The sequence below is a fragment of the Fusarium sambucinum genome, chromosome I (assembly GCF_050947815.1).
Source record: "Fusarium sambucinum isolate potato_lamoka chromosome I, whole genome shotgun sequence".
Lineage (NCBI taxonomy): Eukaryota > Fungi > Ascomycota > Sordariomycetes > Hypocreales > Nectriaceae > Fusarium > Fusarium sambucinum.
Window position 1 is genome coordinate 2,385,904 of NC_139294.1, and position 19,492 is coordinate 2,405,395.

At 48.1% G+C, this 19,492-nt stretch overlaps 2 protein-coding genes across 2 annotated transcripts; one reads left to right on the top strand and one right to left on the bottom strand.

Moving 5' to 3' along the window:
* Positions 1–804: 804 nt before the first annotated feature.
* On the bottom strand, positions 805–3,768 carry FSST1_003506 (isoleucine--tRNA ligase ISM1; the record flags this gene model as incomplete). The annotated part of the gene is made up of 3 exons (XM_083229591.1): positions 805–1,279; positions 1,332–3,653; positions 3,719–3,768. 3 exons carry the CDS (start codon positions 3,766–3,768, stop codon positions 805–807), a joined length of 2,847 nt encoding a protein of 948 aa, XP_083086936.1.
* A 341-nt stretch (positions 3,769–4,109) lies between these two features.
* On the top strand, positions 4,110–5,005 carry FSST1_003507 (uncharacterized protein; the record flags this gene model as incomplete). Its single annotated transcript, XM_083229592.1, has 2 exons — positions 4,110–4,341; positions 4,398–5,005. The coding sequence occupies 2 exons, from the start codon at positions 4,110–4,112 to the stop codon at positions 5,003–5,005; spliced, it is 840 nt and encodes a 279-aa protein (XP_083086937.1).
* Between the last annotated feature and the right edge of the window lie 14,487 nt (positions 5,006–19,492).

Consider the following 19,492-nt stretch of genomic DNA (forward strand, 5'->3'; position numbering starts at 1 on the left):
ACACAAAGACACGTCGCAGCGATATGCGTTGGTTAAACAAGAGTTTTTTTCGTTATACTTTTACATATGCGGATCGTTGAAGAGGATTGGATACAGGCATCCTTGGACATTAGAGATTGGATAAATGCCCACTTGAGGCCGCTTGTAGGGGTCCGGGTCCTTTGAACGTCACGGGAATGGTGGATTGCACACTACAAGACCACTGACCTACAGGGCGCTTTGGCTGGCTTGGCTGGGTCAGTTTTGCGCCTTTCCCACCTATCCCGGACACAAGCGTGGCGGGGAGTGACGTACGCGTGTCTCGAAATGGCAGCTCATCATCCATTCAACTACAAGCTCTAAAGGGAAACATACACCTTATTCCGAGTACCGATTTGTCTCAGGCCCAAAGTGCCGATGCTGATAATCACATGAAAAAAAGCCATCTTATCACAGACGCCAACTTTAGCCATGCTGCTCCAATCCAAGTCAGCACGCGGGAACTGCTAAACACAGATCATGGCGGGGAGTTTCAGGGGCAGCCCGATTCCAGAAATAGAGAGATCATACGCTTGGAATTTGACTCAGCTGGTAGAGTTTGGAACAGATCAATCAAAGCCATGTTCGGTAGTCAGGTTTTGGCTTAAACATTTCTTACAGTGGTTGTTTTGTCTAATTATACAGATGCTATCCAAAATCCGAGATGGGTAAAGTCACCAAGACCGACCCTGATAGTTTACGTGGAATACTGTACATGTCGCAAGAGAAAGAGGGGTATACACCATCAAGAATCACCTTCTTCTTCCTTCTATTGTCTCTTTTCTCTCAAACTGAGGTTGGCAATACACCAACAACCTCCTCGCATCTGCCACACAGCGCGTCTTCTGCAGGCGCCACATATCGCCAGCATCGAGAACATTTCTCCTGCTTTGGTGGAAGCACGTGCACCTTGACCTTGGCATCTTGGATCTCGAACTCCTTCTGGTAGGCCCATTCAGGCTGATCAGGGATGGGCTGGTTCAGTCGTACTGAAGACACCACAAAGATATCCTGCAGTTCTTCCACGTAGCGTCCAAGAACAGCTGCCGCTTTGCCATCCTCGATTTCAAGGATGACCGAGCTCTGGAGAGAACTGCCAAGCACCTTGGCTGTCCGTGCCTCTTCTAGCGTGGCCTTGACAGCACTGTGGACTTCGGTGATGATGGCCTGGTCCTTACGCACCACATCTTGAGGAAGCGTCAAGCGTAGAGGGTCAATAAGGGGCGCATCATATAGCTGACGAGCTGGATTCTCCAAGGATCTAATTGCCATTAGTACAAACGAACATGATCAAGCATCAATTAGCAACTTACGAATCTTCGGCCATCCATGTTGGTCGATGCGACCATGCCTCTTCAACAAGCATAGGAGTGATCGGCGCCAACATGCGAAGGAAACCGATGAAAATGGGCTCAAGAACACCACCTCCATCACCGCAGTACAGTCGGTCTTTCAGACCCTCCAAGTAGAATGCCGATAGGTCGGCTGCGACCCAGCGGTTAATCATACTAACTGCTCTATAAAACTCGAAGTCGTTGTATGATCCCATTACCTGTGACATGGTATCAGAGAGTTGGACAAGCGCAATCTGATCCAACTTTGTCAACGGGCTCTGGCGGGCTTCTTGGTTCAGGGACCCGAGAAGCATCTTGATAATAGTTCGATACTTAATCAGCGAGGTCTGGACAGGCTGTAGAATGGTTTGTCCGATGAGTACATCCGTTGTAAAATCAGCACTTGCCGCCCACAAGCGAACAGCATCCGGACCGAGACTGTTGGATTGTTGTCCACCTTTGCCCTTGGTCTTGACAGGTCCCAGAAGACTACCGTCCATTACCTGGCTAGGGACGATCATGTTACCCACTGACTTTGACATTTTCTTGCCTTGTCCATCAAGGGTGAAGCCATGAGTGACCAGAGTCTTGAAGGGGGCCGAGATCTTGTCAGTAGTCTCCTTTGACTTTTGCGTTGCGACATAAGTCAACAAGCTGGACTGGAACCAACCACGATGCTGGTCGGATCCTTCAAGATAAACGTCGGCAGGACCCTTGGTCTCTGTCCAAGAGCTGCCGCTGTCGAACCAAACATCCATGGTATCAGTACCTCGACGATACTTGCCCTGCAAGTTGGAAGGAATCCAAGCAGAATCATCTGGGCTATCGGAGAACCAGGCAGATGAGGTACGCTCTTGCATAACAGAGATAATATGCTCGATAGTCTCTACTGTCATCACAGCGTTACCGCTCTCGTCGTATAGGGCTGGAATGGGTACACCCCATGAGCGTTGGCGCGAGATGCACCACTCGCTACGGCCTTTAATGAAGCTTTCGAGACGAACGCGGCCGCCTTCCGGTACAAAACGGACGTCTTTCAAGGCCGCAAGAGCATCTTCTTTGATGCTGCCAACATCAGCAAACCATTGCGCTGTAGCGCGTGTCACAACAGGCCGCTTCGTTCGCCAGTCATAAGGATATTTGTGGCGCAACTTGTGAGTTCCAAGCACATCATCATTTATGAGATCCAGGACAGCTTGGCTTCCACCATCCAAGATAGAGGGCGCGGATGTGAGCTTCTCGGGGTCATCAGGATATGCCTCCTTGGTGAAGTGACCGCCATCGTCGATAGGAGCGAACGCCTCGATGCCGAGCTTAGAGCAAGCTTCGTAATCATCTTGTCCGTGTCCAGGAGCAATGTGAACGAGACCAGTACCAGAGTCAGCAGTGACGAAATCGGCTTCGATAATTGATTGAGATGGGGCAGATTTGCCTCGCAATCGGCTCTGGTATTTCAGACCCTTCAAGCTGGAGCCTGGGATGGTGTCAACCACGACTTGAAAATCCGGAAGCATTTCCCTCATAGCCTCCACACGGTCGGAGGCAACAAGATATCCATCTGAGCCGACTTGAATTGCGGAATAATAGATGTCGTTGTGGATAGCAATAGCGCGGTTGGCTGGGAGAGTCCAAGGTGTCGTCGTCCAGATAGCTGCATATAGTTTACCGGTGAAGTTGGCCAACTCAGGTATTGAGGATATGTCGGAGATAATTGGGAATCTGATATACGCGGCCTTGGAGACATGATCGTCCCGGTATTCCAACTCTGCCTCAGCGAGCGCTGTCCTCGATGAAGCTGACCAATAGACTGGTTTATGCTTTCGGTAGATCAAACCTCGACGCACCAGGTTCTGGAAGACACGCAGTTGCCTAGTTTCAAAGTCTCGGTCCATTGTAGTCCATCTCTTTTCCCAATCTGACATAACAGCAAGTGCTTGGAATCCCTTCATCTGGTCCTTGACTGTCTTGGAGGCCAACCGCCGCGCTGTATCCCGGATCTGAACAGGCGTCAAACCCTTCGTTGTGCTGGATCCCAATGCTTTCATCTCAATTGGAAGGCCATGACAGTCCCAGCCTGGTCGGTATGTCACATGTTGACCTTGCTGCACCTTAACACGCAGAGTCATATCTTTGAGCACCTTATTTAAGGCGTGGCCAACATGAAGGTTGCCATTGGCATACGGGGGACCATCGTGGAGTGTGAATGATTTCTCCTCAGGACGATTCTCCCTTTGCCATACATAGAGATCATCGGTACATTGTCGAAGATATTGTGGTGCGAGCTTGGGGTTCGGTCGAGCACTGCGAAATCGGATATGTTAGTAACCATGTTCGAACTTTGGAGGCTCTATTAAAGGGAAACGTACGGAAAACTCGACCGCGGCAGCCTTAGAGTCGACTTCCAAGATTTGAGCATGATCGCTCGAGGATCATGTCGTACTTGATCGGCTGATTTCGAGAGTCAAGGTCGGCACGGCTGAGCAATGGAGATTTTTGACACTTTCTCGAAGCGTAGGTCCTGTCAATTGACGATCTGCCCGCTCGGACCCGCTGCAAGGCTGAGAGCTCTGGTCGTCACAGCACTCCATTCCAGTGGAAGCTTGTATTTTAGCGTGTTTGCGACGCGACTTATAGCGGACGACTACCTATTACATCACCAAATCCGAGTCCATCTCGTCTAATAACTTAGGTACCTACCCCAAGGTCACGCTCATTCACGCTTCATTTGATGACTCTTTAACAATCATCAAATACAGGATGGCTCCAGTCCGCCGATATCTCAGAATATCCAAATACTCAGTCCTTGAGTGCCGAATATATCTCGATAATCCAGCTCTGGCTCAATCATGGCTTCTCAACCCTCGAGATTCAATATTGGCAAAGGTTATTGAGAGTATCCGCCCGCTAGTTCTGCCCAAACTACGTGAAGAGAGGGAGAGGATCAGGAAGAAGAGCAAAAAGAAGAGTATTAAGGATGTCATTGTCACTGGTATTTTCTCTCCCGCGTCATGCAATATACCTCCGCCAACAGCTAATCTCGCTCAGATGAGTTTGAGGTCTCTATCTTCTTGACAGAAACAAGCACTAGGCATTCTCTTCTTTACAAGACCAAGCACTTCAGAGACAAGTTGCCACCGAAACTCGAGTCCAATTCATCCAAGCTCATTGGTGAAACGGACAGCGTCCCTATGGATGTTGACGACGAATACCGTACATCAGTTCTACAAGAGGAAGATGAGGAAGACGTGAGATTATCCGATATTCCCGTAGCCGAAACAACGACACGGCGGAGCAAGCGCCAAAGAGGAACGTTGGACCAGGGCCAAGATGACAACGAGGTTTCTGAAGACGATGAAACAGCCTCGGCCATCGAAATCGACTCAGACACGGAGGCGCCCCCGCACAAACGACCCCGGGCCCGGGAGAACGACGGCCTCGACGCAAGTGATGACAAGAAGAAACTTGCCATGGACGTGTCATATGAGGGATTTGCAATCTACGGTCAGGTGCTGTGCCTCGTGGTCAAGAAAAAAGCGAGCGCTGCAGCCAGCAGCAGCAGTGGTGGGGGTGCAAAAGATCGGCCAGAAGGTCAAGCCATGATGGAGAATTGGATTTCGTCGACACAAATGCCGGTTGGGGAGGACATGGCATAATCGCGCGCAATCACAAATGGCCTCGGGTATCAAAAACTCTGCGCATGCAAGCAAACTGTCTCAGAAGCATATCAACATACATGACGTCCTAGAATGGCGTGACTATGCATGCAATCACAATGGCAGGTCCACGCACGAGAGCTGACCCAAATACTGGGGTCAACGGACGGGAACTGCGGATACGTCCGTTGGATCCCTGAAGGGTGTTCGGCCTGAGACGGACTCCCGTCGCGAAATGGGATGCACGGCAGTGGCTGAAAACAAATCATAACGCGAGATTAGTTCAATTTGGCGTATTTCGATCGACCCTTTGGCGTTATCGGGTAATCATACAACAATTCGCAATAGCTACTCCGACGAGGATACGATTATTGCTGCGGCCGACCCTTACCAGGCGGCTCAGACATCACCGTCAACCATCGGCCTTGATAGCTCTTGGCACCCGTTAAAGCATGGGTCAAGGGCAACTCGGCATGACGAGAACGATCTCAAGTTAGGGAATATCAACTCAAGCCCCTGCCACAAGCTCCATTGTGATGCTAGGCTAGGTACCATTATCCTACATGGGTGCAGTCGTAAACTGGACCACAGTAGCGCGAGTGCGCAATATCAGGGTTTGGCTAAGCGCATGTCTCAGTGATATGACAAGAGGATAGCCAAAAGCCTGATTGTCCGGAGGAGTTACTCCAATTTTTGTGTATATGCCGCAATTGTTTTCGATTTGTATTTGCGTATCACCAGACATACCCTAGCCTTGTAGGCGGCGGCATGATGGGTCTCGAGTGCAATTGAGGCTTTTTTTCATTGTATCCTAGTCTCGCTGCAAGCCCTAGAAACTCGAGCAGTTGGTTTGCTAAACGAGGGTTCTGTCATGGAGGCTGAAGCGGGCGTTGAAAGACCTTGTGATGATCCCTAATCCAGCATCTCCATATTGAGCGGACACGGATACTTCGGCGGCCAATTCATTTGCCGACGAAGACATTGTAACCCTACAGTCGATCACATATCAATATTTGAGTCAAATTTTATTATGAAAGTAGCTCACGTAACGTTAAAGACATGCTGAACCCTGAAGAGGGGGCCCTCATTAATTGTGCATGTCTTGGACCCTACGGTGAGGCTGGCTAGGAAATTAATCGTGGTCAACATCCAATAATCATGCCAGCCGCAGTCTGAAAACAGCAGGCTAATAAGCTTATGTATATCAATACCTTGCCTAACCTGAGACTCAACATAATCATACAGAGGGGCGGTAAACGTAGACACGGGAGAGTCTGGTCCGTCGGTGTGTTGTATTTCCAAGCAACCGATTCAGTAATATTGGTACGGATAGTACGGGATACAGTACCTACTCAGCTGCTAGTCAACGACACATATTGGACACATTACATACACCATGACGAGAGCATGTAGATCATGAAACTATAAGAGAAGGAGCTGAAGTGACCGAGAGATGATTTGTGACAGAATCGTCCAAGGCTGAGCTGATATAACATCAGTTTTGATGTTGTACCAAGTGTCGCGGATACGGATACGTTTGTTAGATACCTTACGCGTCGTGATGGCTTAGCCATATCATTCATCGATACAATCTACGGAGTAGTCCATGTTGGTTGGTTTCGTTCTATGTATATCAAAACCCGGCGAATCTCGGGTCCGAAGTTGATGACAAGGCACGGGAAGTTCGGAGTTTGTGGTCACAAGATGCCAAAATGACATTCATTGTCCCTGGTGCCTTGTGCCTGTCTATGCCTGTACCTTGTGCCTGAGATGAGATGGAGGGGGGTTGTTTCATGAGGCTGGGCTTGACTGGGCTGCCGCTGGCAACAAAGTTGCGGTATGAACCGGCACCAACAGCATAATCTTTCCCGTTATCTTTTGTATGTCTCAAAAATATGACTGTATTGAAACATCCCGAAGCCTAGTTGGTGTAGGGTTGTCTCAGTCAAAAAGACAGAACAAATGTTGGTGTGTGGATGGATGGATAGATGACAGACACTAGCTACGGATCGAGTAACCCCGCAACAGTGAATGACAAACGTCAGGGATCATGGAAAGCTTCGTGGAGTTTGATCTTGACAAAAGAAAAGATAGTGAGGGGAAATGCTAGCCTACATCTCCATTCGATGAAACTTGTAAACTCGGTGAGCCAGGTGCGTGTAGCCATCTATCTAGTCTGGGTACAAGTTGTGTTTGTACCTCTTGTATCTAGGTAGAGAGTGTGTAACCGTTGCCTGCCTTGTGGTTTAATGACATGGATATTACACTTGTTTGTTAATTCCTTGCATCTAGTATCCTTGCATGCATGCATGCATACAGTACATGATGTTTGTTCTTGTAGACACGCCTCCTCCTGTCCCTTCTCTGCTGCCTTACCTTGTTCTGCTCTGCTCTGCCTTGCATATGACTCTTTTGACACTGCCACCGGTATAACGGCACACGCACTATGTGAGATATACGCAATTCTTGGGTCAACATCAGCATCAGCTGTATGTAAGACTCTCCGGGTTTATCAACTTACATACATGGCCTACGTGGGCATCTTCTTACCGTATCGGCCCCCTCTTTTTTGCTGACCTATTACCTCTCGGCCGGGACTCACGTTGACTGTCGTGGCATCATACAGAGGTGCTTACAAACATGCTCATGCGTCCAAGTGCTGCAGTCCGTTATCATGGTATCACATACATCGCTTCCCTTTCCCCATAGGGAGGATCTGCTGCTGCCATACCAGGGCCTTGGGTACACCTGAGCATGCCGAAACAAGGTCTCTTTCGATATCTGGGGTTTTGTGCGTCTCAGGCTTCATTGATCCCATGGCAGTGGCAGACATCACACCAACTGTGCTGCTGTGCCACTGACTAGTTTCTGGTATATGGCTTGGTGCATTGCAGTGTAGTATGTAGAGTTGATCAGGCAGACAGACACGGTTGTTGTGTCACGACTGCCTGCTTGTGCCTTATTTTGGTTTACCTTATCATGATGGCGCGATGATAAAGCTTGGGGCTAGGTAGAGGTTCAAAGTTCCCCTCATCCGCTCGGCCCCTCACGATATAGCTTATTACTTAATTTGGCATAACAGGTTACGTTGAATGATGACTTTGCCTGCTGGCCATTCGTTACCAGCGACAATTGGGTTCAGAGCCAATGATGGCGATACAAAGTTACTAAGGCCGCTCCAAGATATTCCCACAGTCTGCTGTAGAACGCTGTTTAGCGTTCAGGAGGATTCGACAACTCAGCATATCTGAGAGATAATTAGAGAGAGGTGCATGAACTTGAACGGGCTGTTGCTTGCGAATGACATCTCGTGACTCCCTCTTGCAGGCTTTAGTTGGGCCTAAAAGGATCAACCTAATCTAAGATCCCCCCTTCCTTGGCCGTTATTAGTGGCCGCTCATTAGCTCTTGACCACCAACCACATCAACGACGCGTCTCGCATTAATCTTCATTCTCGCATATGCATACATACAAGCTACAGGGAAATAGTTGACCGCCTATTCCCAAACCCTCAAATCATCACACATAGTTTAGCCGAACCGTGGAGAATGACGCTGACTTGACCTTGACCGAAAAGTAAATCCAAGACATTCCGAGGCTAATATACCTTGCACTTACAATGGATATAGTCCCCACTCGATGTCGAGGCCAAGAATATTAATCAGTCGATTTGACTGTGATAGCAGGTACAGTAGTTCGACACTAGCTCATCACATCTGTATTATCGTCAGTCATCATCATATCCAGCAAATAGTTAGTCAAGGGTTCTACAGGCATGGTCCCTTTGACCCTCTGCTCGTAAAACCCTCCCCTCCTCTTACATGAGCAAGAAACCCCACGATCTGCAACGCATCGAGTTACATCCGTTTCTGTAGACGTCCTGTCATTTCTCCACAGCAACGCAAGGACGCATCTCTCTCCAATTTCCGTATCGATCACCGTGTTTCTCAAACATGTCCTTGAGCAGAATCCCATCCGCTCTGGACCCTCTTGACCCTCCAACCCTTTGACCCTGAATGACAGCCACCTGACAAAATGTCGCAGGAGGTCGATCAACGCATATCTAGGACCCGCAGCGGGCCGATCTGATACAAAGTCGCTAACAACTTCCTCTGCCCTCCTGTTCGCTGTCCATCACAGAGTCGAAGGCTCCTTGTAATCTATCACGATCAATCCTCCTCCAAGGCGCAGGCTTCAGTCGACACGGCTCACACTGATGCAACTGCAGGACCAACTGGCACACCCCGTCAGCTGAATGTCGATCATGATACAATCAACCAACACAGTATCATGATCTTGGGCAGTGCAGGAAGATACAAGCGTCAGCAATATTTATAACCGAACTGGGCAATTCGGAGCATGCATGCAAGCTGACGTTTAAAGAAAAGTTCGCCGAGTGTCTGTAAAGCATTGATACTACAGCACACAATGCGCAAAAGGGATGCACAAAGAACCCCAGCTGTGCTCTTTGCGGCCTGTAAGTACTACAGCCACTTGTATGGTGCTTTTTGTACCCTGCCGTACAGCACGACCACGACAGAAACATCGAGGCATCCGTAGTAGAATTTGACGAGTTGTGCAAAGAGTCCCCTGTAATGCGACATCGCCCAAAGCGATAGGGCCGCAGGGGAGGCTGCTAGGTCACGCTCAACCACCAAGACTTATCTATGTGTCACCACTCGCGGAGTAGGACTCCGAACCGAATCCTTTCAGCCAGGAATATATCTCACCAATTAGGCCGAGGTTTTGAGATAGAGAAACCTCAAATAGTAGAGACGGGCCCAGCCCGTGTCGGTCTTGGACTCTGGAGATTGGTCGTCTGGTGCGGCTGTAGATGGGTAGTATGTAGATGCATGCCAAGATGAAATACCTTGATCCAGTCACCAATATGGAGACAGCTGCATGTTTGACGAGCACCTCGTTAGAATATGCATCTCATGGTCCTGTTCGAAAGGGACCGTGCCCCCTGCGATGATAACCCTGCGAATCATCACCATGTGCAAGGGTCTTGGGGTGTCGCTTCTGGGTAGGAAGTCATAATAACCTGCAGAATAGTAGTGAGCCAAGAATACAGCAGCCAGGGCATCAAAACAGGCTGAGCACATTATTAATTGTACCTAGATCATATGCCTGTGATGTGTAGCAAGTTGAAGCGCTTGTTTTGGAGCATGAGCCCACAGTGTATGAATAGCCGGTTGAGTGGTTGAAGAAGTCGTTTCGCGGGATAAACACAACACCACGTTTCATGGTGTAAGCGGAAAAACTTGCATGTCTCACAATAATAAGCCCGCTCCCACTTTTGAGGGAGTTTTGAGTGTGTGTTGCAATAGGCACCGATAATAATCGGAAATATCGGTCAACAGATAGCCTCAAACAAAGCAGGGGGGAAAGCGACAAAGGAGTCCCGTCTCTTTGGACGTGTTTGCAGCTGGGTTACATCGCTAGATCGATTAAAGGTTGCTCTCCAGACTCCCAGGCTCCTACAAGGAAGGTTGCGCCACGTGAGGTTGTTTGTTCCAATCAATAGACGGACTCGATGATGGGCTTTGACGGTCAAGTCAGCCTACATGCAGGCATCGTCGCTGCGCCAGGTGTAGCAATTGTTACCAAAAATATCAGCGTCGGCCTCACATCATTTCCCGTGACAAGGGTCCGGGCATTGGCAGCTTGCAAGATGACAAGGCATCCCCAAGTTAGTTAATCCATGCACAGCTGGCTCTTGAGATAACAATGGCCCAAACCAGATCCCCTGGAGGCTGGATTCATCGAGGGCGTGGTGCCGCTGCGGTGTTGCGCGGCTCAACCCAAACAAACCTCGAGGGATGATTAATTATCATCGATCGATTGCTATGTAGAGTAGCATGTTTCAGGGAATGGAACTTGTCAGAACTCTTCAATGCCCGATCGAACATGGGCAATCAGGTTTCGCCCAGGGAATTCCCCATCCGTGCACCTACAATCAGAGCACAAACGTACGTGTAATACAGAGTACTACGCAGTCGGATTCTCGAAAAGGGGGCTTCGTATGAAGCTGACGACGTGAGACTGAGACACACGCTCAACGTAAGCAGGTACCATAGCGTATTGTACCTGTGGTACCTGTATTACCGCAAGTAGCGTAGGTAAGGTAAGGGTATAGTATGCCCGTCAGAATGATGGACACGAACTGGGATCGACAGGGGAGCGCCACACTACACTGCGCTATCGTCATACACATTCTGACATCCCCTGGATTTCCACGTGGAAAGCCCGAAGGCCCTTGTTGAACTTGTGGCTTGATGGACCCGTCCAGCCGTCCAAGCTGGAAAGACACTGTGTGTCGTCAAAGCCAAGTCCGTACCTGAGAGCCACACAAGTCCACGGGTGGCGCACCTCCACTGGCTTCTGTGGCTGGCAGCTGAACTCCAAGAGCCAACCAGTGCACTCAACGATGAATGTTGATGTTGTGCTTTGACCTTTTCTGAGGACTCTTTGTCTTTGCAATGGCCTCGTCAGCATATTGTGTACTTCTCCAGTTGCAGGCTTAATTTCTCACTCCTTATCCGAAGCTGAATTGAGACAATGCAAAATCGTAGGGCCTCGACAATGCTTGGTTCAGCCGTTCTTAGCCAGTCAAGCGTGTTACTATTGATATGTCACTGACATGATAAATGGGACGTTTTGCGACTCAGCTGTACTGAGACAGACAAACCCCGAAAGCCGGCCACCTGGCTTTGTTGGAGAATGAATATCCCCATTTGTCTAGAATCCGAGAGATTGGTTTTGACAAGTCGGCTCCAAATAGTCATAGCACGGGCCAGTATTTAGTATAGAGTCTTTACGGCACTTGACTTGACTTGACCTCGAAGTCAAACATCACTGACGACGTGAAAGGGGGCCGAACCACTTGTTCGCTACTACTCCGTATCTCTTCGGCAATATTGTTGATGGTTACGGGTTTTCCAGCTGCCAATGACACGGTAAATGCGTCAAAGAATCGAATATTGTCTTGCCAAGGTTATTCTAAAGTCCGACCGCTTGGATGAGTTCAACGGTTTGTGGGAGAGGTAAGAACTTAACAGGATGATACTAGGCCTAGCTTAACTTAGCTGTAATTTAACCCACTAAGTTTGGAGGGGCCTAAACCTCATCTGTAGCCGAGGCACGGCGTCTCCGTGATACAGGTACGCAGCATCACCATGCTTCACGGTGAATGGTCGGTAAACTCAAAACACGCTTGAGACGGGTTGCGGTGATCATGGATCCCTGTTCTGATTTGGTTAATTGGTTCTCAAAGGGGGCGGCCGCTCTCATCTCGGCAAACCTCGCAGCCTGGCTTGGGCTTGGGCTTGGACTGGTAGCCTGGTTACCGCTGGTTTGGTACCAGCAGGACGGAACGGACAGCAAGTACATACGGATACGTACCTGTCTTCGGACTAAACTGCCGAGAATGTGTGAATAAACGGCCTTGCTGTGTCAGATGATCAAGAATCAAATGTGCAGGGTAGCATCAAAGGAAGCCCTCATGATTGATCGCTGCAGGCATTCTCTTTTGACACTACAGTGTTATTCAAAAGCAAGGAAAGACAGAGGTACGAAGCTGAAACTCATTGGTTGCGATGTCTTGATTGACAATCACCAGCGAAGGATCACTGGATCAGTAAGCGGGCAAGTTCATACTCCGATAATAATTTGCCTCTTCAAAACCTTTCTTCGATCTGATCTTCACCTTATTCAGCGTTCGGACGAAAGGGCGGAATTGATTGCGCAAAGGCAAAGATAGACATAGAGATCAACAATCACAAAACAACGGCGTTCCGCTTTCCATCAGGCGGTCGGTTTATTGTCTCCATATTGTTTTCAGTCAAATTTGCCACCATTCCCACTTGACTGGGAAATACCTTGAAGTCGGTGAGGGTTGTAATGAAGCAAACCCAACTTCTGTCAGTAACCCAGCGGTCTGGAACGGGAGTACGGGGGGCTTCATCTCAGAAACCCCCAGATTAAAAAGAAATACGGTACGGATACCTGTTGCGTGGTACTATGGTAACATCATCATCCAATAGCGTCAGATAGGATAAAGCTGGAGTGCATATATGGAAAGGAGGCAAAAAAAGAAAGGAAAATCTTGCTGTTTAGCTTTGGTGCGACACGCCCACCCCTTGTTTCATCTTTTTTTGTGGTTTTGTGGTTTTGGATCGTCATCATTCAAAGGCATCGTCGGAAGATGGGATGAAACTCGAGTGCCGTAGTGTCTTCAGCCTCGTCATCTCTCCCATAGCCCGCTATAATTGTACTGCCGACCGCCTATAATATCTCAAACTCCAGCGCCCTGTGCCTCTAACGGCCGTTGGAAACGGGCGTCAACATGTCTGCCGTTAGTACCGAGTTTGCCACCACCCGTAGTTTTAGTCAGGGGCACAAAGTTAAAAGACAGTTTCCTTAACTGTTAATTAACAGATATCACAATTTGTCCAAAGGGGACTTGCATTGCATATGTCGTCCCGAACCTGTCTAATAACCCCACGCTTCCAGTTATTGAGGCTGAAAAAGTGCTTCTGTGGAGAGATTATTGTTCCAAGGGATGAATAGTTCAAACCATGGTCAATGCAGGGTCCAGGGATTTAATTTCCCAACAGAAGCATGACATAGGAGAAGGCTTCACCGATCAGTCATCAAGACAAGATGAGATGAGACGGCACAAAGACCAAGACAAGGCTGGCTGGCGGCGGTCTATTCGATCTATTGAAAGGGGGCACGTGCCCAATGCTTTTTTTTTTTTCTCTCTCCCTTCAGTTGGTCTTGATTTCAAAGAATAAAAATATGCAAAATTGCAGGGGCCGTGATTTGACGCCAGTCCAGGATAAAGAGATGGAGAACCACAATTGGAGACACACCCCCAAATCTTAGCATGGACCAGCCTTGGATACAAGAGATCCATAATCAATGGTCCATTATTACCTGCTACTCCGACAACATGTACCGACCGACCAACGTGACCGTTGAACAACTGTCTCAATGGATCTCGCCAAGAAGAAACAAGACGCCCAAGCCATATGTTGGGCCGTGTAACAGTAGATGCCCAAACATGCTCTCACTGACAGGATGTCGTGCATGACATGATTCTGTATTGCTGTCCTGTCCAAGTGGGAATCCTTTGTCTCTTACAAGCAATCATAGACCGCTCATACAAGAGGACCCGGTAGATGGGGACGGTATTATGCAATGCAAGTCTAACCATCACATTACCTACAGACCGCAACATGATGCAATGCAATGCATTATGAGCGTCTAAACGGACAACACATCAGAAAAGAACTGAGACAAAGGGTCTCTCGTTTAGCAAATGTCCGCCTTGGTATTAGCAACAGTCCGTCTCACACACAAGTCGCCGCATCGGAGCTTTGGTCAAAATGAAGAGCGACCCAAACTGGCGGTAAGATAATAAAACACAACAGCGAGCCGAGGTTGTGACATTTCTAGCCACTGAGAAGTCAAGCATCTCCGTAGAAAGAAAGAAACGCGCCTCGTCGGGTGCGCTACGACCACGTCGTACTGTATCCAAGTCCGAGCTTGGCTCTAGAAGAAAATCCCAACCTTCGATTCCTTCCAAAAAAGAACATTCTGCGAGATGTCCGGGTTCTTTGTCGGTGTGTTAGGTTACGTAGCTACGGCATGTTAGTTATCGTGGTGGACTCTGTGGATGTATGGTGGTCAATCCTCATTTTCGGTAATCGCGAGTATCCATGCGTCAGCCTCAGCCAGATATTGACGCCTCAATTTTGCGTTTTGTGGACGTCTAGAATTTCCTAGAGAGCCGAACCATCATGATCCCAGTCATGGAAGCTTCGTAGAACAAATTTTCTTCCCTCCTAGTGACATACTACAACAAGCAACAACCCGGACCAGGCGTTCGATTAAGCTCGGAAGATTCGGGGTCCTCTTAGAAGGCATCACGGACCAACGCATGAATCATTACTGTAACCCTTTCCATTCTTCTGTCTTGCCTAGCATTTTCTTCGTGATCTTCCCAATACGAAACCAGCAAAGCGGAGATGGTAGAATTGCGACATGTTGATGAAGGACCCCTATGACTTCATAATAATCCCGCCAGATGATGATCTCGACCGCGTTCGAAGTGATAGTGACCCAAGCGCTCGCTTCGGGCGCACAGTCACAACTGCGGTGAGATGAGGTCTTTTTTTCTTTCTTTCTTTTTTCTTTCTCTCGCTGTGCATGCATGTAGGCGTGCACTTAACAAGATGAGTGAAGCGAAGATCTACTAAACTATGCAACATGGAGGGGTTTAGCCCAGATAAAGAATAAAGTGGAGGTTTCATTTCATTAAGAGCATGCATGGTAATACAGAATACGAATAAGCACTGCGGCGGACGGCGGAAATAGAATAATACGGCGACTTGCACTTCTGTACACCGTTCATTTAATCCTGACCCCGCCAAGAAAAGATCTGACGAGTTGGGGATTGCAACGTCGCTAGGCTTCAGAAATCTCCATCTTTCACAAGCTCGCTTTTTCTCATGTCGTTGTTTTTTTTGACGTGTGAGTCATCCCGAACTAGACCCCAGATGCATGCACATGCTGAAAGGATAGGATTGGGGGGAATGACCGTTGGCAAACGCAGGGATACTGATCCAGCACATCGTCACCTGCGAACTATCAGTATCAGACCCTAGTTCAATTGGCTGTCGTATCGTATCGTATCGCATCGCAACTACGTAGCCAGGTAGCATACCAACAGTGAAGGACTGTGAATTGGATATAGGGCTGCAGCGGGCACATTTGTCCGAATCCAATATATCTAAAAAGGAACAATAATAAGATCATATCTATGTACTACTATGTACGTAGGTGGTAAAGAGGCGACGGCACAGTAAATCACGACGCCACACCATATCGAAAACATCGATATGCCGGATCTATGAAGCTTTACAGAAACGGCAACGCTATTGCTATTCTAGTCTTCTCCGTGAGCCCAACAGAGCCTTGTAAAGCCAAATCTCGAACGAGTCAACTGTGCCGTGTCGTATTCCAAACCCAAACATGCAAATTGTGGTGCTGTCCTGATTATCTGACCATATCCCGTTGTTTACAGTTCGACGCTTCAACTGTCAGGGAAAGAAGCAGAAGCACTGGAATGGACGGGACATTTCTACCGAAGGCGGCCCGCATGTCTTGCAATTGAACCAATCAATGCAATAATTCATGTCAATGTTTAAAGTTTCTCGCGACACTCGTTCGGTGGCTTTTTTACTTATATTGCTGCTAATCAATAAAGAGAAGGAAAACAGGCCCAAAGAGCGGCTCGTTGAACGGGAGTTGTTAGCAACAAAAAGTTATTTTAGGTCCGCTCTACCGGGCAGAAGTAACCTGAAACGAATACGTCTGTTAATTATTTACATACATACCTGCTTCTTCTTTAGTGCTGTACTCCGTACCGTAGTCGGTAGTCGGCGACCACGCTCCGTGCCCTCGTTAATTAGTCGGGTAGTATTGAATTGCCGGTGACCGAAAACGACCAAGAAATTACCCTACATTGACCTCGCCGCAGTTGATATATTGGAAACAGCTCAGCCAAGACAAACAAACACGTGTTGTCACAGGCCAGGATTTAAATAAAATACTTTCTATAATATCCGAGGCCTTTTGTAACACGAATATCATTTGATCGTCTATAGAAATCGAAGTCTCCTTTACTGATCACGAGACACAAACAACACTATGCCACGAATTGATTCGATAAAGTCTAACAGTAATAGACTACAACACCACACTAGACTCTGTCCCCCACAGTTGGAATAAGAGCTGGAAGTCTAGGCCCGTCAAACCGAAGAGCAATCCTCTTTTGGCGCCCAATCATGCAGCTGAGCCCCATATAGTCTATGCATATGCAGATGCGTAGAGATTATCGGTCAGTGATTTTTAGCTCTTCCATAGTTGCTGTGGACACACGATGCTTGCTTCCTTCCAGCGGTCAAGACAAATCATCGATATCCAGCTAGATGGATGGGATGCCTGCATGGCACGGCTCAGCCCTAATCTACGTAGCATTGATTGTTTGTTGAGCGTAGCCGTAAGCTGACATAAATTGCTATTTCGAAATTGGACCCATTTGTGCGAACTACTGAGCGGTGACAGAAAAAAACAAACACATTCGCCTCCCCCTGGCTGTTCAACTCACATGTGTAAACGGAACGGGATGGGATGGGGGTGGGAGGAACTGTCTGTGACAGGTCCCAGTTCAGGCTCTTGGACCACCCGAAATTGGACGTCATTCAAATACTCAGCGTCAAGAACCCTCTCCACCTGGAGGAGGAGGGAGCGGAGCCTAGGAGGGAAAAGGGAAAGCAATATTGTGCGGACAAGGATGAGCCCTTCTACGAAAGCTTCCATGCGACGTTCCATGCCAGGATTACTGTGTATGCAGTGGGACACCAGCAAATGCGAAAGAAGTCATGTTCTTGGTTCGCCTAGTTCCTCTCGCTCTCCAGTTTCGCGTGTTTCATACTCTTTTGGGGGGTTTAACTGGTCTCTTGGCTGACGAGGATCAGTCGCCGTCTAAGCCGGCCAACCAAGAATTGGCTGAGGTTGTCCGGAAAATTGCCTGTTTCGGCATAAATATACAGCGTTTGAACTATGTGTGTGTCTGCCATGGACAAAGAGAATAATCGGCTCGGTAGCCGATGGAATGAATCAGTCAGTTTGAGCTGAGGCAGAAAATTTCCACCTGGTTAGTTCAGCGGGTTAGACGGATAGCCCAAGTTAAAAAAAAAAACTGGTTGTAGTTTTTGGTGTGCCTCCGCGACGGATGCCACTAAGTTGTAAAACACACTGGCTTAAAAGTAGGTACCGAGAACTACAGTATAGTATGGACTGTATATGAACTCGTGGCTTATTAGACACATCAGAAATAGCCCCCAAACAACTAGGTAGATATGTATACAACTGCAGAAGCAACTGCATCAAGAAGAATGGAGATAGAATCTACGGCACATGTACAGCCTACTTGTCTTTGTCTTGTTGTACTGCATTGGCAACCTGCCAGGTAGTCTAGGCAGGCCAGCTGATCTCGTCGAGATCCAATAAGAGGCTGAAGATGCGTGGCACCAAGTAGTAAGTCGTCATAATGGCATTTACAAAGTCCCCTGGCTGTTACTTTTTTGGGGTCGACCGACATTCAAAAGTCCAATTGGCCTGTCGTACAGAAAGATATGTGTTGTGCTGTGCTGTACAGACTAACAAGTAAACTAATTGATGCACATTTACATTCTGCAGCAAGCAGTAATTTATCGGTGAAGAAACAATGAGTGTGAGTCAAATTATGACCCAGCATATTGCATTGTGCTACTGTATGAAAGGGGATACTCATGTAATTACGGAGTTAATAAGGGTTAACCACCATACATACGTTTGTACCTAATTATGAGTTGCGCAATATTAATCAATTAATTAACTGCTGGTGGGTGGATTCTACCTAATGAAATGCTGTACTGCGTTGTGCTGTGCTGGGCGCTGAGTTGTGCGACAGGGGGCATCAGTCTTGGCTTTAGCCTGGTCTGAGGTGAGAGAGAGACAGCAAAGAGAGAAAAAAAAGGACAGATTCTGACTACTATCCATGCTCTGCTATGTTATGCTATTATCGTGTTTCATCCATCACAATTTCCCTTTTGTTCTATTTCTATTTCTGTTCTCGTATGCATTATTATTCACTAGATAGGTCCCCGCTCCCGTCACAGTTGGTTCGTTTTAGTTCCAGTTCAGTATACTCAGTCAAGACGAGACGAAAGAATAGGAGGTGTATCATGTTTATCGTCTCGCATACTTTCTATTACTCTCTTACACCGCATCAGATAGAATGGATAAAATATTAATGGAGCCAATTGATTGATTGATTGATCGCTTGAAAGAACGGAGTCTCGTCTTGCTTCAGGTTGGTAGGCTCCAGTCCAGGTACTTCGACCCCAGGTACCTTCCTTTGACTGACGTATCTACCATTTCACCCTCGTACGAGCAAAGGAAGAAGACCTTTTCTTAGCCTCCTAGCCTGCCCTGGCTTAGCACAACCTGAGCCCCCCCCCACCCTCACCTTCACCTCCCTCCAGGTCCTTCAGCGTGGCATGGTGGGCGTGTGTTTTGTGAAGCGGGGCGCTCATCATCTCCTGGAGGGCTGAGGGCGTGTCCTCACTCCCCTTGTGTCCAAGACACCCCCTGTATCCAGAAGTGGTGCCCTGTGTCTTGCGCCCTGGCTGCCCTGGCTGGGCTGCTTCACTTCAGATTACCTACCTTTTGGCTTTGACTAGGTGAGAGAGCTGGGCTGGAGGCACAAACACCACGGAATACAAAAAGGGCAGCGACCTCCCTCTTCCCCACGACCAAAAAGATCACTCTCATCATCGACTCATCAAGAATCTATCAAGGCAATCACTCTCGCCTCTAACTCTTAGCTCTTCTCTTCCAAGCTCGAGCACTTACACACATACACACTACTAC